Source organism: Nannobrachium achirus (genome assembly GCF_963921795.1).
Source record: "Nannobrachium achirus genome assembly, chromosome: 10".
Classification (NCBI taxonomy): Eukaryota; Metazoa; Chordata; class Actinopteri; order Myctophiformes; family Myctophidae; genus Nannobrachium; species Nannobrachium achirus.
The window spans coordinates 30,393,733-30,415,971 of record NC_137819.1 but is presented as its reverse complement, the minus strand read 5'-3'; the positions used below and the strand labels follow the sequence as shown (position 1 = coordinate 30,415,971).

The window sequence follows — 22,239 nt, the reverse complement described above, 5'->3', positions numbered from 1 at the left end:
ACTATTTACAGTAACACTTCTAGCCCCCTTAAGTCACATCCAACCATGAAAGGTTGCGTTGTATCTTGGGAATGGGCTTATTCTGTGTAAAATGACATATTCCTTGAATGCATGCCCCCAACCACTGAAATAAGAATCTCTAAAACAATAGAAAGAAGCAAATGAAATAATTTTAACACTCATCTTTTATATTCTTTAATTACAATCTAAAATATGAACCCTTGTTGTAAAAAACTAAAGTTGTACAGTTAGATTATTACTAGAAAATAAGTATCTGATCAGCTTTCTTAAGATAACAGGACGTCCTACCATGGATACTTCCACCAAACTCCAGTATGACCTTTTGACTTCCTCTTGTAATCCAGCTCTTTTCATTCCCACCATCATGTCCTTTCTTTCTGACGTCATTATCATCATCATAACCTTTATTAAACTCTGAGTACAGTTGAGAGGCAGGCCCTCATTTACAATGTAGCCGATGTACAGTTAACAACACAGGACACAACAGGTAGCCATTCATACAACAATAAATCAGAAGACAGAAAATACTCAAAATCTCCAATAGCAACATAAAACTCTCTAAATTTGTTCAAACATACAAACATACTTTTCCTGAAGATAACTAGCATGTGTTCTACAAAGTACAGTTGCTTCCCTATAATGTGTAATCTTATTACTGTCTGTCCAGCCCGCCCAGTATACATGTTAAAGTGTCCAGCTAACCAGCCACCCCCCCCCCCCTCCCTCTCCATTCTTGTGAAATAATACTATGTTTTCATACAGTTTAAAATGTTTGTATGAAAAAGAATGACAGGAAACTCACAATAACAAAGGAAAATACTGTGCTTTATTTTTAGGCAGCAACGTGTATAAAACAGTCAATGGTGCACAACAAATCAAATCACCAGGCCTTGAGTTCGAAGAGTAGAGGGAAGCATAATTCATATTCATAGTGTTGTGACTGACTGGTCCATTCACTCCAGTTGAGATACCTCATGGAAGTACGCAGCAAGCAGCTTGATACCCTGAATGTAGTTGATTCTGAAAATAGAGAAACAATAGGGAAGGTATTATATCATACAAATTATACATTAACCACTAGAAAAGAGCACCACATAATTTAAGCATCTCTGTCAAGTAGCCTTTGCTTTCATTCTAGTTTCCTATATGCAGTGTGTCATATAGAAACAGGTTAAACTAGAAGCAGTGCTCTTCCGAGCACAGGTCTCCACCAGGCCGTGCATCCTGGTGGTGCTACTGTATAATAGGCCAATGTAAAAAGGGTAGCATATGTTCTTCATCTTAGATCTTTCATGGCAATCGGACGCTGCATGCATGATTTGAAGCATTGTGTTCCAAAAATGTGTTTTGCTAAAGTCTACCTGCTGGTGGCGCTATAACAGGCCAATGTGAAAAAGGTAGCATTTGTTCCTTGACCTAGTGGGAATATGTGTGGCAAATTTCACGGTAATCGCAAGCTGCGTTGATGATTTGAGGCATTTTGTTCAAAAACTGAGCAATCCTGCAAACTTTGGAAGCCAATATTAGCCAAACAGGATGGAATATGAAATATCAGACGGATTGGACTTGATCACATGACTATAGAGATACTGTGTACCGATTTGCGTGATTTTTGGATAAAATCTCAAGGAGTAATATTCAAAAATGTGTTTTACATAAGTCGACCCAAAGGTGGCGCTATAAAAGGCTGATGTGAGAAATGCAGGGCAAAGGTTTATCCTTAGCCTCTAGGGAGTGCGCTTACAAAGTTTGAAATTGATCGGTGGAGTTATAGGTAAAACCACAAATCGGCCTGTTATAGCACCACCATGAGGCTGATTTCAAAAATTTGAAGTGGCATTTCTTACTCGACCTAGTGGGAACGTGTGTGCGCAATTTCATGATAATTGCACTTTGCGTTTGGGATTTGAGGCATTTTGTTCAAAACGGCTCAATCCTACACATTTTGGAAGCCAATCTTAGCCAGTCAGGATGGAATATGCAAAATTAGACAGATTCGTGTCGATCACATGACTGTCGAGATACTGCCTACCGATTTGTAGGATTTTTGGACAAAATCTGTAAGAGTAGTGCACAGAAATGTGTTTTGTGAACATCGGCCACTAGGTGGCGCTAGAAAAGGCCTATTTGAAAAATTTAAGGCAGAGGTTCTAGATTGGCATCCAGGGAATGTGTGTGCTGATCTTGGCAGCGACCGGGCCAACGGCGACTGAGATTTGGTGCACACAAACTGCGAGGACACACGCACGGACGGACGCACGGACGGACGGACGAAGGGGAAAACATACTCTCCCCCAAGCCTTCGGCTGGTGGAGACAATCATCATCAAAATGTATTTATTTATGGGTTCTTTTTGTGGGCATTTCTGAGCCTTTATTTGATAGATACAGTATATAGCGAAGACAAGATAGAAAACAAAGAGAGAGAGTAATATTTTGTTTCGATTGCATTGTCTTGATTGATCGTATTGTGTACACTTCTGCTTTGGCAATTGAACATTGAATTGAATTGAAATTGAGTAGGGTACATTGGGGACATGCATCAAATGGCCTGGCCGGCCAGGAATCGAACCAGGGACTCGCTGTCAGTCAGACAGAGCCCATGTGGTATGATGTGCCCTAAACACTCGGCTATCGGGTCGCTCAACTTTCTCTGTGTACTACTGTACCTGTTAATCTTCTCATTCTGAGAGTGAGCCCCATCATCACAGGATCCCATAGGGAGCAACATGACATTTCGTCCTGTGGCCTCCTGGAAAGTCAGAGTAACTGGAATGCTACCGCCCTCACGAGTCAGGTCAGGCTCCACACCAAACACTACATTAAGGAAGTAGAAAGGAGGTATACAAGTCAAAATAAAGGCCAAAACAAACAAATAATAAAATGAAATAAAACTCAGATAAACCCCAGCGTCCCTATTCTGGCTGTATCATAATAGGCAAACACTCTGCGAAAATAATTATAATAAAATAGCTATTTTCGGTGAAGAGGGGGGGAAAAGGAGGGGCCAACTAAGTATAGAAACCTGGGGGATAAAGTGTATGAGGTTAAAAGGTTTAGAACGTAAAGAATAACTAGATAACTGTATTCATGCCCTCTCTCTTTAACACTTCTGTCTGTGACAAAACATCACAAGGTAAAGTTAGGTGGTCTACATTTAAATTCTCATGCCATATTACCTGTCTTCATGGCCTTTCGACCAGCCATGTAGTGGGGATGGTTGAAGTCAGACACCCATGCCTTGGCCCCGTGGCCCATGTAAACCTTTAGCTTGTTAGGACTTTCCAATTCAGCAAACTTCTTCTGTAGATGGCCGATGACCTGGACAAGACCACAAAAGGGATATCATAGGTTGGATAGTGTACCGTTAGGTGATACTATATTTGTTATTGATTAACGATGAAATAAACACAGAGCTTAAGAAGTGCTCCTGTATGCGACAATTGCGGATGCTCTATTTGTAAAATGTGGTTTCCACAAATGCATTACAAGTACCCCAAAAGCACAATGAAAACACCCCAAAAGCATAAAGAAGACAACCTATTCTTTTCTTGACAAAGCATCCAAGTCCCCGCCCCCCAATCAGATTATTTTGATTGTAACAGCGGAAGAGAGACATGAAAGCCAGACAGAGGAGGGGAATGACACACAGTAAACAGTCCGGCCAGCCCGGAAATCAAACCGGGACACGCGGTATAAGGCATTTTGCGCCATTTGGTATGCAGTACTATGCACCCTAACGATTCAGCTATTACCCCATAAAATGTACCTTTTTCTCCACAACATCAGGGTCCATATCTGGAACCAGGCGAATGGAGAACTTTCCAATGACCTTGCGGGGGATAACTGTCTTGGCCCCACCTTCGGAGAAAGCCCCCTCAATACCATGGAGAGAGAGAGATGGATATCTCCAGCGGTGCATTAAGATTTGCTCCTACAAGCAAAGTAGACAAGAAACATAATTATTTCTTTGTTAATTATCCCTACAACATTGCAATATATTTGCTCTCTGTGAACTGAAATAAAGAAATAACTCCAAAACTAAAATAACTCCAAATACAGTACCTTGGTGTCATGAAGCAGCTTCTGAGCCCCGAGATCCTTGCAGTAATCCTCCAAGTCAAAGTCGATCTTCTCATACAGCTGTTTCTCTTCGTCTGTAACCGGGGCCACATCTTCGTACATTCCTGGAACCAAGATCCTTCCCTTTTTATCCACCAAGGAGCCTGATTGGTTATCACAAACACAGACAGAGTTTAATCTCTGTCGAGATGCCATGCAGTATTTTGAATTCAAATGGGTACAATTCTATCACCACTATAGATACTGAGCTCAGAGACACTGCATTAAGCTTCAGAGAAGTGGCGTGACTTGCCCATGAGTGCGATGAGGTCAGTCATGGCTTCATGAACAGAGCCACCAAATACGCCAGAGTGGAGATCCTTGTCACAGCACGCCATCTAGGATTTAAGAAACAAATGCAGTCATTACCCCCCCCAAAAAACTCACTTTTCAATCAACTCCTTCAACCCAAAGCCACTACTAAAACCAAAACAGCACAACAGTTATAACAATACCTCGATGAAGAAATAGCAGATGCCTCTCAGGCCGTAGGTGATGCAGGGTTTGGTCTTGCCCAGCCAGTAGTTATCTGAGATGCAAACGTAGTCCACATCCTTTAAGAAGGTATCTTTACGAGAGAAAATCAGTTCGTCCAGGCCCTCCGATCCAGACTCCTCCATCCCTTCAAAGCAGAACTTGACGTTGATCGGAAGCTCCTGATCCATGACGCAAAGAGTAAAAAAAAGAGGGGGACAAAGAAAAAGAAAAAAACCTTTAAGAGTTTGTGAAATGCTGTTGTATTTTCAAAACGCAAACAAAATAAATAAATTAATAAAGGCCTCAAAACATGCAATATCGTACCGTAACTTTCCCCTTCTATCCTGGATTTTCTTGCACAATTGCTGATATTTTTAGTTTGAGCTAATAGAGCCTGCCTGCTTACTCAGGGGATAAAGTTAATCTTGACCATCAGATAAAAGTTACACTTCGTGTCAGATCCTGTGTCTAGGTGAGACATGACCTTTGACACGATCTGAATGTCTCAATAGAGGAGCAGGGGAACAAAATACAACCACCCCAATTGTATAAGTAATATTGTATTATTAACATACTCTACTATACATATTGTACAACATTATATTTTATTCCTTAAAGTTACATAGTGGCACTTTAATCATACTGGAGACAAAAGTATAAAGACAGTAAGACAGAATACAAAGAATAAATGTTCACCCAGATCAGAACTGAACCCATTGTTTCGTGCTCCATTGCTTTGAAATCAGTGGATTCATGATCTGCATGTGTCACTAGTCTATAATATCACTAATGTGCTTGTTTATTTTGGTTAGTGCTGGCAAATTAGTTCAAACATTAATGCTGGGTGTGATGATAAGAAATGATAAGAAACACCATAGAAGCACATATTTTACACAAAGACCTTTGACCACATTGATGGGTGGTAAACATGCAGAGAGGAAAATATAAAGTTCAAGTTTCAAAAGGGGTGAATAAGATTTATTTGTAGGAAAAATAAACCATCAGACCACAAAACTTCAACTATGTTTTGCAGAACACAGACCCACATTAGTATCTAGTTTAGTTCTGTTCTATCTGGCACTGAGCTCTCTCTTTCTGTGAAATGGCAGATGTCTCAAAATTCATTCCACTTGCCATCTTCATAGCAAACAAACACAATGCAATGGATGACCTATTGCTGTAATAGGGCTCCAAAGTTTATACTGTGGGTGTGTTGCACCAGTGAATTCTTCAAGTCATCTATTATTGCTTCCTTGTATCAGTTCTTGTCATCTATTTTCTGATAGACGCTATTTGTTCATATGTTATGTATATTATTTAGATAACAATATATTGTTTGCTTGACCGCAAATGCTAATAGTGTTATTTAGTTATTTACCTGTATACTAATTACTTTGTAGCAATTGTTTTCTTTATGTATATGACCATGTAAGTAAGTTCACAGGTCAGTCCGTCCCAACTTGGGACATGCAAACATCATTTGCACCTTCTTGTTAGCGTTACCTGCTGAAGCTTCTGGTACGCCTCAATACAGTTCAACCAGGCCAGCACTGGACCCTTGTCATCTGTGGAACCTCGGCCATAGAGCTTCCCTGCAGAGGGATTAAAGAAAAGGTATATTAAGGGTCATTGTCACACAAGCCTGTTGACAAGTGTCACTCTATACATATGTCACAATTTAAAAAGAACGTGTTGCTTGACACTTGTCTTGTAAAACTATTTCTAATTGATTGATTTGTGGTTCATTGTTGTTATGCATTTGTCTAAGTATAAGAGTAAAGGGGGAGAACTAGAATGCATTTGTGTTACTCTAGAATCCTCTTTTCTTTTCGGCTGTTCCCTTCAGGGGTCGCCACAGCGAATCATCTGCCTCCATCTCACCCTGTGCTCTGCCTTCTCTTCTTTCACACCAACTAATTTCATGTCCTCTTTCACTACATCCATAAATCACTTATTTGGTCTTCCTCTAGGCCTCCTGCCTGGCAGTTCCAACCTCCACATCCTTCTACTGATATACTCACTATCCCTCCTCTGTACATACTGTACAGTACATGTCCAAACCATCACAGTCTGGCCTCGCTGGCTTCATCTCCAAAACTTCTAACATGCACTGTCCGTCTGATGTACTCGTTCCTGATCCTATCCATCCTTACTCCCAGAGAGAACTTCGACATTTTAGTCTCCTCCACCTCCAGCTCTGCTTCCTGTATTTTCCTCAGTGCGACTGTCTCTAAACCATACAACATAGCTGGTCTCACCACCGTTTTGAACACCTTCGCTGTCATTCTTGCTGATACATTCCTCCCACACATCACAACTGACACTTTTCTTCACCCGTTCCAACCTGCTCTCCACTGCTCTGGAATGTTGACCCCAAGTACTTTAAAGTCATCCACCTTCTTTACCTCTACTCCTTGTAACCTCCCTGTTCCACTCGGGTTCCTCTCATTCACACACATGTACTGTATTGTCTTGCTGAGGCTAACCTTCATTCCTCTAGAACAGGGTACTTCAACAGGGGGTCCAGGACCCCTAGTGGGGTACTCAGTTAATACAGGGGGTTCTCCAAATCTTTGTGTGACAAGAACTTTATTTTTTTACACTAACCACTTGAACCCTAGTATCCCTATTCTGTGTGGAACATTAGCCAAGAATAGACGATCTACAAGCTCACACCGCCTCGCAGCACGAGGCGTTGTGAGCTTGTAGATCAGCTATTCTTGGCAAAGAGGTTTGGTGTAGAGTGAAAAGAAAAGCAGACTAAGTATTGACAGTTCAAGTCGTTCAATGTCTAAAAATACACATTAAACCAACAACCTACACTGATGATATTGCTGTCAAAAAAGTCTAAGCCGTCTCAGAAATCTATGAAAATGTTTAATCTGCAACACAATTTTATACAATACGTAGTGGGGGTCCCTGCTTTCTCTCTCTCTCAGCGAAGGGGTCCTTGGCCTGAAAACGTAGAAGCCCCCTGCTCTAGAATATAGAACTTTAAGTGCTTTACAAGAAACACTGAGGCAGAATGCCAACTCATCAAACATGAAACAACAGAAAGTGATCTCAACAGAAAAAGGATATGACACTATCTCTCAGCTGACTGTCACCAGACATTAAATGCCTTGAGGCAACAAAAAAAAAGAAAGAAAGGGAAATGAGTGGAAGAAATGTGTGCTGACACACAGTCTGAAGCCAGCAATTTTGCAATTAAGCACTAAACTAAATCAGGATAGCTTGTTAAATACAATACAATGCAATGGAAAGTACATTTCACTCAGCCATTTCGGATATGTTTGGGATATTATGTAATACTGAACTTGTGGGACAGTTGACCTGTAAGTCATTAGCTAAGGTAATTAAATGCCATTTGATCTGAACATCACAGTAAAAGTAATTAGGAACATATTTCTGCCCTACAGGAACACAAGGTAGCTGAAGTGGACTTTGGAAATACGTAATCAACTAAGATATGATCTTGACTGGGGTATTTGATAAATGTTAAATGAAGCTTAAAATGACAGTTCACCCCCCAAATGTTTTTTTTCTTCTTTTTTCTTCAGCGCATTCCTATGCCAATAATAATAGGAGACCCTTTGTGTCTCCATAGGAAACCACTGCTGGTCATCAAATTATTGGCTTAGGAATGCGACAAAAACTAAAAAGTATCCATGGGGAGAGTAATCAATAAAAAAAAAGTAATTTTTTTGCGTGAACTATCCCTTTAAACAAGTTACATGTTACAAATAACAAACGTGTCTGGAAGTTCTGTTGATCTAAGTAGAGTTTACCATTCAGGTGTGACAGGTCTGACAGCACTCTGAACTGGAACTGGGGTGGAGAGTTGATAGTAGGACCAGGGGCGTCACAAGGGGTAGGAAAGTGGGACTGAGTTACTGGGGCCCAAGGTGGAGGGGCCCTAATAACTTTATCTATTGAAAAATAGCAGATATACAAGCTCACAGCGCGGCACCGAGTGCCGCGCTGCAAGCTTGTAGATCTGCTATTTTTGAAAAGTTGTGAAAATGTGTGAAAATCTTTGAATATATGTATTTTTCAAAGCGAACATTTCTAACTCAAATTTTGCTTCTGGGGGTCCCTGGAACTAAATATTTTGAGATCGGGGTCCGTGGCCAAATACATATCATCTTGGGGGTCCTTGACATAGGTTTCTTGCACACATTTTCACGATTTTTCAAAAATAGCAGATATACAAGCTCGCAGCGCGGCACTCGGTGCCGCGCTGTGAGCTTGTATATCTGCTATTTTTCAATAGTTAACATTCATGGGGGGCGCGCAGTGAATCCTTGTACCCAGGGCCCAGAATTTGGTGTGACGCCCCTGAGTAGGACACAAGGCAACACAGAAGACAGAGCTGAGGGAAATAATTAACCAGGTCTGGACTCACCATCTTTCTCCACCAGAGTAAAAGGCTCTGTATCCCAGCCATCATCAATACTAGCTGGCTGGACATCAAGGTGACCATAGATGCACACAGTCTTCTTGCCCGGGTCTGAGCCCAAATGCCCTAGGATGATAGGGGGCAAGGGAATCTCCTCTCCAGAAGGAAGCTGTATGAATAATAACAACATATTTAATAATTAATAACAATAATAAAATCAGTATGGTATTGTACAAAGTAGTTACAAAGTAAAGTAACATGTGAGGAAGTATGAGAAGAATCATGCCATCTTAAATAAGTAAAGTAAATAAAATAGCATAATAACAACAAGCTTGAATCCTCCTCAACAAGGACGACCTCAGGACGACATGCGGGCGAGGTCGCGCCAATTCTTTTCATCTGGCCAGTGATGTATATCGGACCAGTTACCCATATATGGAGACCTGGTACCCATATACTGTATATGGGGCGACAAACCCATAGAACCACAGTATCAGGCGTTATAGACAGAGATACATACCGTACATACGGACGGACGGACTAGCTGTGACTGTTCACATACTAATCTGCGACCTACGGTCACAACAATGATGAGGACAAGGGATTGATTGTTGGATGAGGAAAGGTTACGTTTCTCAGGAAACTTGTTCTGCTATATTTGACACAATGCTATAGTCTTGTTTAATAAAGTTTATAATATACCTTCTGTTTGCCAATGTCCACCAGCTCCACCGTACCCCCCAGCTTCTCAACGTCTTTGGCTGCCATCTCCATCATCTTCTTGATCTCCCCACGCTTCTCAGGCCATGCTGACACACTCTGAACTCCCACCCATTGGGCTAGACGCTGGGGAAGGGAAACAAAAAAACAAATATATGAAAGTCACAATTAATTTTTATCACAACCCTAAATAATTTGTGGTATGACAAAATAGTCGATCTACAATCTCACAAATAGCAGGACAGATTTTTGAAAAAAGTGTGGCCAAAAGGACCCAAAATAGATATGCCAGGTTGAAAATTGTTAATGCTGTCATATAGCTCTCAAACACTGAGGACAGAGAGGACTGAGACTGAAGATTTCTCCATTTTATTTAGCAATCAATTATACAGAGTCTACCTCGGTTTATAATGTCAAATGAAATTAATCACTCACAATATTACAATAGAATGTTCTTACCTCAATGTACAGCTCCTGATGTTCATCCACATATTTGAAAAGTGCTGGTAGATCAGCCATCTTTGCTAGTGACAGCGGCTGTGGGGAGACAGGTGTGACCTGGGTGACAGTTACAGTGTGTGAGAGACTTTGCCTGACTCTCCAATCTCTCTTTATGTGAGGACAAAGACCACACCTCCTTCAAATGTGCTGACGACAGTATTTCCAGCTTCCTTTATCATGCATTCCAGTGGCCAAAGTAACCGATCAGAGTCCTACAGATAGTAAGTCAGTGGCCTTAATTGGCTTGTCTATGTGTCATTTTTACTAATGGCAGACTTACTGCACAATTTCACCAAGATTGTCATTGTGATGAATGCCAGACATTAGTCCTACTGTTAGCCCTGAATACAGGACGTCCTGTATTCAGGGCTAGTCCTACTGTAGGCCTATGTTATGTCAATTATATGCCCTGCACGAAGTTGCACGGCCTTGTTTTCCCCTACCAAAAGTCAAATGCTCATTTTGGTATGACTTGACAGCAGCCCTGTAGCTAGACCATAATAGTTAGGTATCGTTTATCCATGTATCTTGTGCTCCTGCAGTACTAACAGTCTGCCACAAAATGACAAAACTTATACTTATATAATATTTAACGAACTCTCGAGATTCAGCCAACTCTCTGTTCAGGTCTATGTTTTGAAAAACAAACTAATGATTACAGAATAAGTTTATAAAATAACAAAAATCCTTTAGAAACTGAAATAGGCTAAACCTAAACCTGACCTTCCGAGAGCATGCACATCTCTATCACAAACCACTACACTGCAGAAAATAAGTAGTTATCCACAATAACATATAACATTTGAAAACGGCATTTAAATCTTGTTTTAGCTGTTATAAAAGCATAATGGGTGTACGTGTTCTGTTTTTTAGTCGTGCCTGGGGGGCTGTGGCAGAAAGGAAAACAGACCAATTTCCTAACTGTATATAGTTAGATGATATAGCGACCAAGACAGGTGTCATATCACTGAAGAAGCATGCTATGCTATGCCAAGTTAACATACATACAGTACAATCAAATATACATAAGTTACATTAACAACAGTACTGCAAACTCACTCACTTCGTTGTTTCCACACAGCTGATATACATGTGACACCGACACACTGTTCCGGTCGCCGCCGCTTCCTGTTTTGCACGACGCATGACTTAAAGGAGTAGTTCACCGGCACCCTATGAGTTCACACCCTCTATGGTTCACACCAGAGCAGGGGTCATAACCTCAGATATAAGAAGGCTATGCTTAACCTTTTCAGGCTAAGGACCCCATTGAGAGAGAGATGAAGCAGGTACCCCCACAACCTGTTCAGAGATTCCATATAGTTTCATTGTTTATTTTGGATTCATGTCAATTTGTGTTTTCAGATATTTAACCACCTGAACCGTCAATACATATAATAAACTTACTTGACCTTTCACTCTGTACTTAGTCTGCTCTTTTTCCCCTCTAGGCTACACCAAAACCTTTTGCCGAAAATAGCCTGGGAGGCGTTGTGAGCTTGTAGATCTGCTATTTTTGGCTAATGTTCTCAGAATATGGCACTAGGGTTCAAGTGATTATCATTAATATAAAAGGGATCACACAGATCAGATTTGGAGGACCCCCTATAGTAATTCTAAGGACTCCCTATGGGTCCCGGACCCCCTGTTGAAGACCCTTGCTCTATGGTTCACCCCCAAAATGACTTTTTTTCTATTGATTAGTCATGCCATGGAGACTTGTGTTCAATAATATATATAGGCAGCCTAAGGCCTAAATAGGCTATAGCCTATATTTTTTGTTACAAGACAATTTGAATACAATAAATGTAACCCCATTGATTGAGACCACTATACTAAGCTAGCGGGTGCCTGATACTCTAGCGGTCCAGGCGCATACAAGCTCTGATGCTGACAGCACGTCGTGGGTTTGAGTCCCGGTCCCGACAGCCTTTGCTGCATGTCACTCTTGTTATAATAGGACACTCCATCTCTCCCCAGGTTTCCTGTCTACCTACTGTACTATCAATCAATGCAAAAAGCCCCAAATAAATCTTGAAAACTGAGTGGCACCTCCTACTGTAGGTCTACAAGACACCAAGAGTCAGGTAAAATAAGTTCATTAAGGCCCAATAAAGTAGCCCAATAACAAAAGCTTGAATGCATGGGGGAACAAATGGTTGGTTGTTGGATGAGGAAGTTATCAGCTTTAATTTAGCTTTTTAATTTATGGGACATGTCGACGAATAGGCCAAGTTAAGAAAAAAGAAAAAAAGGCCAGCACAAATAAAAAGGTATGTTTTAAGCCCGGGTGTTGCTGGGAGAGTGCAAGTTCCAGATCTAGATGGTTTAATAAACCATGGTAGTGCAGAGAACTTCAAAAATGGGCTCCTCAAAAGCAACTCTCCAACATTCTCTTCATGCGATATTAAAGATTAAAAATCCTAATTTGCTTGACAGTGATAAAGGGTTAAAGGGATGCAGTCAGGGCCAAGCATGACAATTCTGTGAGGGCAGGTGTTTATAGTAAGAGACCAAGGCATACTAAGAAGAATATCAATTCTCCTGAGTTAACTTACACCATGTGATATTACACCATGTGATAGTACAGTTAAGGGTTCTAAAACAATCATAGGAAATAAATAGCCCAAGGCATAGAATTCTTTAAAATGGTTTATTTTCCCATACTGCAACAGGTCTTAATCCACTACGGTCCTCAGCTCATGGCGGCAGCTGTTGCTAAAGAGAGAAAGTCAAAGTGGATTAGACACGACAACATTGTTCATTTTGCCAATTCAAATATATGTTCCACTTACCCTTCCATCAAAGCACCGCTCCTCACATTGCTTTTCTAATGGCATGCACAGTTCTGTGGAGCACATGAAGTAGATCTGCAGGGGAATTAATGTAAATTTACTCAAGCTAGCCAGTTCAAGTTTACTACCCCCCAAAAAAAGGCCTGTAGTCAGACATAATACAGCCAAGAATCTAAATGTCCACAACACAATCTTATGTACAACTTGAAGTAAGCCTGTTGATACATTGCAAGTGATAGTAAATTGCCATGATAAGACTGGACATCTAGTCCACATAATCTAGCAAGTTCTGTGCCTTTTATTATAAAGGCAACTGAAGCTGTCGCCATGTCATGTCTAGAATAACTGTAGCTCCACTAGCACTACAGTCCCCTTTACTCAGAAGAGACTCACGTCTTCGTCGAGGTACTTGTTGGTTTTCAGATTCATGAACTGAAACGCATCAACCATAAAGCGTCTTGTGAAGCGATTTGTTGAATCAGTGACTCGAAGGATGGCCACGGCTGGGTCTAAAGGGTTGGCACACCTATAAAGATAAACTTGTACTTCAGGTGATTCTTTAATTAAAAGCATATTAGCTTGCTTGTGCATATTGATCAGTTTAAGTGTTAATGTGCAAAGTCAGTTTCTCATACCCTTCATAAATGAGCACAAGAGCATTTGAGGCAGAGCGAGGATAAGCAAGACAGTAGTTAACCAGCAGCACCGCTTTTGGTTTTGGAGACCTCAAGCGCACTTCCAGGTACACTGGACTGCCAAGGAGTAGTCTCAGAGGTAGGTGGTCATCCTCTACGTAGTTGGTGAAAGTTTCATCTGTTGGCAGAAATGTTGTTTTGTGCCATTTCTGTAAAGATTGACATTAACTAAAGGAACTAATCTAAATCCAGTCAACATTGCCAAGACTAGTGTTCAATCCAGAACACCCAACCTGTAGCGATCCTCAGTTGAATTGCAAACAGGCCATCAGAGACAAGCTGTGAAGGGAATGTTGAAAGGGGCGTTTTGACCATGTATCCAACGCTGACTAGGCCAACAGGGCCACCTGCAGGATAGCGGCACTCAATAGCAAATCTGCAACGCAACATAAAGTATTAACAGACAATTCAGTGTTTAAGTTTAAAGTTCACTGAAGTAATGCTCATCTTGTAGCAAAGTGCACCCTCACCTCAAAGGATTACTTCTGGTGATCACACCATACTTGAGGCTCAGGGTACTGACAACAGATTGCACTTCAGCCAGATAAATGTTTGTCCCACCAACTTGCTGTATCGGAGAGAGATTGGTTGAGAAGGTGGCATTCAAACAGCAGTTGAATTGTTCCATGGTGCAGACATTTAAAACTTACATAGAAATGAGTTCCACACTCATGGATTGAGAACTTGAAGATGGCAAACATTGAATTAGCAATGACTGGTTTACAGCTTCGGTCTGCTGGAATAACAAGCTTTCTGGGATCCACGCTGTTGCGTGTAGAAGAGTCACGGTGAATGGCAAAGACAAAGTGTTGATCTTTAGTGCACTCTGGGGGTAAAAGCAATACCACCATTAATGCAACACAAACTAGACTATGCTGCAGGACTTTGCAGCATACAAGGCCCGTATTGATTATGTCAAGCTTTTAATTCTTGTTTTTGGTGTTCTGCTCAAGTCCACAAGCGCAAACATTTTCACCTATGCACAAAGGGTTTCAACAACAGGTTGAAACTATTTCACACATGTTAATAGCCCAGATAGTCTCACCATCCATTGGATAGTAGCAGGTAGAGGAAGCAGAATTAAAACAGCAGCCCTTAGCTTCACAGTGTGAGGGGGAGTCAGAGCTGCATACTAGCCGCTGGTCCGCTCTCCCAGCAGGGACAGCACAATCTGAAATTAATTACAACATTTAACACCATCAACCCATAACTTTACTGATATGACTAGAAGGAATACACTACCATCTTAAGACAAATAACCTAGCACTGCTCCCTGCATTTGTCTGCATGTATGATGCTGGGCCAATTAACAGAACTCACTTTTGCCCCCTGTAGAGGACACAGGGGGTGTAGGTGGCACTGGCAAAGTGGGAGTGAAGGGAATCTGCTGCTTCATTTGCTTCACATGATGCGTGTGTGGATTCCCTCCATGGCCCTGGAAAGTATTCTTGCGTGTGATTACTTCACCAACTTGGGCAATGCCGTTGCTATAATCGTGATCTTCATCATAGTCACCTGCAGTGTGGCAAGCAGTTTAAGTCAAAAGCTATTTTATACAGTCTATGGTTAGAAGTGAAATTGAAGAGAAAAAAAGGTTTTGCAACTAAACATGAAGCTATATACAATTCATTGTCAAGTGGATTTCAGGGACTCCTTGATCTAAAATGACCCTACAAGCCTGTAACTGACGGTGTACAAATGGACCCTAAAAGGGTCAGTTTGATTCCATTTGTACACTGTCAAAGTTAAGGGGAGACCTTCAATACTTTTTGACAATACTGATCTAAGGCAACATAGCCTATACTAAACTTTATAAATAAGGCCTACTTACCCAACTCCTGCCTCCGGTCTATAGCGGAAGATAAGGGTTCATGCGGCTCTATCCATTCTCCAGTCACACCTTTATACTCAGAAGTGAATTGCAGTGAATGATGACATGGTGTAGCAAATGCCAGTACCAAGAGCGCACCAAGCCTCCACCAAGCCATGGAACCTTGAGACATCACTCCAAGCTGAAGGAACTATCTGGTGGATGGGTTTTCTAGACAGTTATATAGAGTTGGCTTGATTCATTACACCTGTGAGTCAATTTGTTTGCCACCGATGTAAATCACCTGCTGCAGAGATGTGCTGTGAAAGGCCCCTGGCTTTGTCAGAATTCTGCATAAAAACCTTACGCAGAAGTTATTATTAACAATATCGTATCAAAACAGATACGTATAGGTAGGGGTTGTAGACAGGTTTGCCCGCTGTCCCCTCTTTTATTTTTAATCGAAATAGAACCCTTTGCTATAGCTGTGAGGGGGAGTGATGTTATTAAAGGTATTGATATAGGGGGGCTTGACCATAGAATCGCTCTTTACGCTGATGACGTGATTCTCTTTCTAAAAAATCTGGAACATTCGTTACCAGCTCTACTGGAGTTGATCAAGAAAATTGGAGTGATATCTGGTTACAAAGTTAATAACTCCAAATCATCCATAATGTTGCTTAACCAGGAAGAAAGGGATAACCCTCCAATCTATACACATCATTTCAAAACGGTGGAGCAATTTACTTACTTGGGTATTCAAATTGTCCCTAAACTAGAGGATATTGTAAGCCATAATTACAACCCAATTACTGTATCAATTTCTGAAGCAATTAGTAGGTGGTCAGACCTCTCAATCTCACTAATTGGTAGAATTAATATACTCAAAATGAATACACTCCCTAAGCTGCTGTACCTATTTCAAAATATCCCCCTGCCTCCTCCTGTCGGTTTCTTCCCTAAAATGGAAAAGTTCTTTCGAAATTTTATTTGGAATAATCGTCGCCCCAGACTCCGGCTTTCCCTACATTTGCCCTATGATGGGGGAGGTCTAAAATGCCCCAATATGCTGTGGTACTATTGGGCAGCACAGCTGAGAACTATAATGTTCTACTATACAGAGGAGGGGTCTCCTAGTTGGAGAAACATTGAATCAGGTTCCTTAAAGATCCCGATGCCCAATTATCTTTACTCTAACTCATTAAGTAAACTTAAAAAGCTACAACCAATCCTATTGTTAAAAACATGATCAAGGTCTGGCAAGATGTTCGGAAATATTTGTGCGATACCATCCCCATTTCTCGCTTCAGCCCGATTTGGGGGAGGCATTTGTCCCGGGTAGGGCGGATGGAGGTTTTAAGCTTTGGGCTGGAAAAGGAATCAAGATGTTTTTGGCAAAAATAAGACTCTGCTTTCATTTGAAGAACTTATGGCTAAATGTAATATTCCTAGAACACACCTGTTTAAATCTTTCCAACTCAGGGACTTTATAAAGGTTAAACAAGCACAATCTCTGACGATTCCTCTTCTGTCAATAATAGAAAGAGCTCTCATCAGGAATCCCTTTGAAAGGGGCAATGGCATCATATCTGGGTTTTATACTCTCCTGGTGGACTTCTCGCCTGAAACATCTGAATCTAGATGTAATGCCTGGAACTCTGATTTACAAGGGGAACTAACAATAGATGAGTTTAACACAGCCTGTGAGGAGGCTCAGGCACAGACTAGTAATACTCGTTTAAAACTGCTGCAATATAATTGGTTGATGAGGGTGTACATCACACCAGAAAAAATAAACACATTTAATTCTAATATCCCGGACACTTGTACCAGATGTAACGATGATAAAGGCACTCTGTTCCATTGTTTGTGGGCATGTCCAAGAATAAAGGAGTTTTGGGAGGAGGTTAGAAAGGAGCTACAACGGATACTACTTATTAACATTGAGCTAGATCCAAAACTCTTCTTATTAGGCCTTTACCCGATCGGCCATAGGATAAAAAAACAAAGATAACATTTCTGGATCTTGGATTCCTACAAGCCAAAAGGGTTATCGCCCTTTCATGGAAAAAGACAGGGAAACCCAGCATCGCTCAGTGGTTTAAGGAACTGTCTTTGTGCCTTCCATTATAAAGAAAATCACATACTCTCAAAAACAAACAAGAGCTGTTTGAGAAAATATGGGGGAACTTTATTCAGTATATAAGGGGCAATGATCTTTCTTACTTGGAGGAATCGGAAGTGGGGTAATTGCACTCTCTGCAGACACTTGTTCGGCCTTGTGGCATAGGACTCTGTGGGTATTAATGGTATATGTGCTAATTTCAGTAATTATTTAATATCTTTATGTCGTGTTAGTGTCATGTAATATTTTTGTTTGTTTTTATTTTGTGTAAGTTGATGTTTTTTTTTTTTTTTCGTATGTGGTGTCATTCAAGTTATTTCATTGCAGTTTGTATTTTCATTGTCATGTATTATTTGCATGTTGTGTCTCTTTAAAAAAAGAAAGAAAAAGAAAATAAACATCTTGTCTGAGACAATGGGCTACAGAAACATTTTCCTGATATGTTTTTGCCAATTTCTCCCTTTTGTTTTAGCCATATGAACTGATTGTATAGCAAAAGTTCAAATCATGTATACGTTACACATCTTTTTACATTTAGGTGCTGACGTCTCAAGTATCCACTCTTCCGGTTACCAAATTTGTGTCTGTTACAGTGTATCAGTCAACATCATCCATAAGTACAACCAACCACAATGTTTAGATAGCCGAGTGTAGCTGGGAGTGCGTGTTCCAGAGCTCAATCCTACTGCCAATTCATATCAGGGGTCACTCGATACATCTGCAGCTTCCCAACTCCAACTACCTGCAAGGCCTCCCTTGTCGCATCCATAAACCCATTTCGACTTTCTTATTCCCTTGCAGCTCCAACTTAAAACACCCTTCTCCTAATGCATCCCTTCTCCTAATGCATCCCCCCCCCCCATCTAATCTACATAGGGCCAAAATCAACCTTACTTATGTTGCAACATAGTATTGCATAGGTTAACAGTGGTAGTGCAGAGAACGTCACAAATGGGGTCCTCAAAAGCTACTCTCCAACATTCTCTTTAGTTCTGGCAGTTTATTGTAAAAGACAGTTCTCCTGAGTTACGCCATGTGATAGTACAGTAAGGGTTCTAAAACGATCATATTTTATAGGAAATAAATATCCCAAGGCATAGAATTCTTTAAAATGATTTATTTTCCCATACTGCAACAGGTCTTGATCCACTACGGTCCTCAGCTCATGGCAGCAGCTGTTGCTAAAGAGAGAAAGTCAAAGTGGATTAGACACGACAACATTGTTCATTTTGCCAATTCAAATATATGTTCCACTTACCCTTCCATCAAAGCACCGCTCCTCACATTGCTTTTCTAATGGCATGCACAGTTCTGTGGAGCACATGAAGTAGATCTGCAGGGGAATTAATGTAAATTTACTCAAGCTAGCCAGTTCAAGTTTACTACCCCCCCCCCCCCCCAAAAAAAGGCCTGTAGTCAGACATAGTTAGACAGCCAATAATCTAAAAGTCCACAACACAATCGTATGTACAACTTGAAGTAAGCCTGTTGATACATTGCCAAGTGATAGTAAATTGCCATGATAAGACTGGACATCTAGTCCACATAATCTAGCAAGATCTGTGCCTTTTATTATAAAGGCAACTGAAGTTGTCGCCAGTCATGTCTAGAATAACTGTAGCTCCACTAGCACTACAGTCCCCTTTACTCACGTCTTCGTCGAGGTACTTGTTATTTTTCAGATCCATGAACTGAAACGCATCAACCATGAAGCGTCTTGTGAAGCGATTTGTTGAGTCAGTGACTCGAAGGATGGCCACGGCTGGGTCTAAAGGGTTGGCACACCTATAAAGATAAACTTGCACTTCAGGTGATTCTTAAAAGCATATTAGCTTGCTTGTGCATATTGATCAGTTAAAGTGTTAATGTACAAAGTCAGTTTCTCATACCCTTCATAAATGAGCACAAGAGCATTTGAGGCAGAGCGAGGATAAGCAAGACAGTAGTTAACCAGCAGCACCGCTTTTGGTTTTGGAGACCTCAAGCGCACTTCCAGGTACACTGGACTGCCAAGGAGTAGTCTCAGAGGTAGGTGGTCATCCTCTACGTAGTTGGTGAACGTTTCATCTGTTGGCAGAAATGTTGTTTTGTGCCATTTCTGTAAAGATTGACATTAACTAAAGGAACTAATCTAAATCCAGTCAACATTGCCAAGACTAGTGTTCAATCCAGAACACCCAACCTGTAGCGATCCTCAGTTGAATTGCAAACAGGCCATCAGAGACAAGCTGTGAAGGGAATGTTGAAAGGGGCGTTTTGACCATGTATCCAACGCTGACTAGGCCAACAGGGCCACCTGCAGGATAGCGGCACTCAATAGCAAATCTGCAACGCAACATAAAGTATTAACACTGACAATTCAGTGTTTTAAGTTTAAAGTTCACTGAAGTTTAGGTCAATGCTCTCATTTTGTAGCAAAGTGCATAGCTCCTCAAAGAAACCTCACCTCAAAGGATTACTTCTGGTGATCACACCATACTTGAAGCTCAGGGTACTGACAACAGATTGCACTTCAGCCAGATAAATGTTTGTCCCACCAACTTGCTGTATTGGAGAGAGATTGGTTGAGAAGGTGGCATTCAAATCCATAACAGCAGTTCAATTGTTCCATGGTGCAACATTTCATAAGACATTTAAAACTTACATAGAAATGAGTTCCACACTCATGGATTGAGAACTTGAAGATGGCAAACATTGAATTAGCAATGACTGGTTTACAGCTTCGGTCTGCTGGAATAACAAGCTTTCTGGGATCCACGCTGTTGCGTGTAGAAGAGTCACGGTGAATGGCAAAGACGAAGTGTTGATCTTTAGTGCACTCTGGGGGTAAAAGCAAAAACACCATTAATGCATTTTCACCTATAAAACCAATGCACAAAGGGTTTCAACAGAAGGTTGAAAGTAGTTTAATTTCACACATGTTAATAGCCCAGATAGTCTCTCACCATCCATTGGATAGTAGCAGGTAGAGGAAGCAGAATTAAAACAGCAGCCCTTAGCGTCACAGTCTGTGGGAGAGTCAGAGCTGCATACTAGCCGCTGGTCCGCACGGACAGCACAATCTGAAATGAAGTTATAACATTAAATCATTTAACACCATCAACCCATAACTTTACTGATATGACTAGAAGGAATACCCTACCACCTTAAGACAATTAACCTAGCACTGCTCCCTGCATTTGTCTGCATGTATGACACTGGGCCAATTAACAGAACTCACTTTTGCCCCCTGTAGAGGACACAGGAGGTGTAGGTGGCACTGGCAAAGAGACTGCCAAATTTGAAAATGACTCAGCGTCTGTGGCTGTTTCTAGTGGAGCGGGAATGGTGGTGAAGGGACACTTCTGCTTCATTTGCTTCACATGATGCGTGCGTGGATTCCCTCCAAGGCCCTGGAAAGTATTCTTGTGTGTGATGACTTCACCAACTTGGGCAATGCCGTTGCTATAATCATGATCTTCATCATAGTCATCTGCAGTGTGGCAAGCAGTTTAAGTCAGAAGTGAAAAAATAAACAAACTTTAAGCTATACATACAATTGAATTCAGTCATCTAAGGCAGTGGTTCTCAAAGTGGATTTCCTTTATGGGGATCTAAATTTACCCTTTCAAGCCTGTAACTTTGACAGTGTACAAATGAAACCAAATGCATTCGGTTCCATTTGTACACGGTCAAAGTTAAGGGGAGACCTTAACATTTTTGTTTGACAACCACTGATCTAAGGCTACATAGCCTATTCTAAACTTTATAAATAAGGCCCATGCACTTACCCAACTCCTGCCTCCTTTCTATAGCAGACGATAAGGGTTCATGCAGCTCAACCCATTTTCCAGTCATACCTTTATCCTCAGTGAATTGCAGTGACTGATGACATGATGGTACTGTAGCAAATGCCAGTATCAAGACTGCACTGAGCCTCCACCTAGCCATGGGACCTTGACTCTGAGACATCGCTCCAAGCTGAAGAGGATCTATCTGGTGGATAGGTTTTCTAGACAGCTATATACAGCTTGGCTTGATTCAGTACACCTGTGAATCAACCAATCTGTTTGCTGACGTATACCACCTGCTGCAGAGATGTGAAAGTTTCAAAGAAAGGGTGGAGTTTGAATTCTTTGAAACTGTGTTAATAAAGCACATTCATTTTTATTATTCTGAATCTGAGACTATAGCAAAGTTTGCCTGATGTGTATGGATATGCTACACAGCTGCAGGAACAATAAGCACCTGAGAATTCTAGGCAACTCAGTGTGAAATTTGCTTTTTCCCCTAAATGTTTTTTCCCCCCCTTTTTTTTTTTTTTTTGCCTTTCTCTATTGATTATGCCATATCCACAGATTTTATTGAAATAGTTCAACCAAATTTAAATCATGTATACTTTACCAGCATACAGTTATTATTTTCTATTTCTTTTCACATAAAAACATGACTTCTCAAGTATACACTCCTCCGGTTACCAAATTTGTGTCTGTTATTAGTGTATGAATCAGTCAACCAGGGACGTCCAAATGTACAACCACAATTAAAAAAAGGTATGAATATGTAGGCCTAGGCCTAGTTAAAACACATTAAAGG

At 41.0% G+C, this 22,239-nt stretch overlaps 1 protein-coding gene across 2 annotated transcripts; it reads right to left on the bottom strand.

The window, feature by feature from the left end:
- Positions 1–825: 825 nt before the first annotated feature.
- On the bottom strand, positions 826–11,354 carry cndp2 (carnosine dipeptidase 2). 2 transcript variants are annotated; one of them, XM_080734936.1, is made up of 12 exons: positions 11,299–11,354; positions 10,198–10,296; positions 9,721–9,864; positions 9,025–9,187; positions 6,123–6,211; positions 4,598–4,798; positions 4,396–4,480; positions 4,086–4,246; positions 3,790–3,954; positions 3,200–3,341; positions 2,690–2,837; positions 826–1,041 (listed from the first exon to the last, which is right to left on the bottom strand). In XM_080734936.1, the coding sequence occupies exons 2-12, from the start codon at positions 10,255–10,257 to the stop codon at positions 975–977; spliced, it is 1,425 nt and encodes a 474-aa protein (XP_080591062.1). In that variant the 5' UTR covers positions 10,258–10,296; positions 11,299–11,354; the 3' UTR covers positions 826–974. The 2 variants fall into 2 exon arrangements, with proteins under 2 accessions (XP_080591062.1, XP_080591063.1); XM_080734937.1 differs by having other exon boundaries at positions 11,303–11,324.
- Between the last annotated feature and the right edge of the window lie 10,885 nt (positions 11,355–22,239).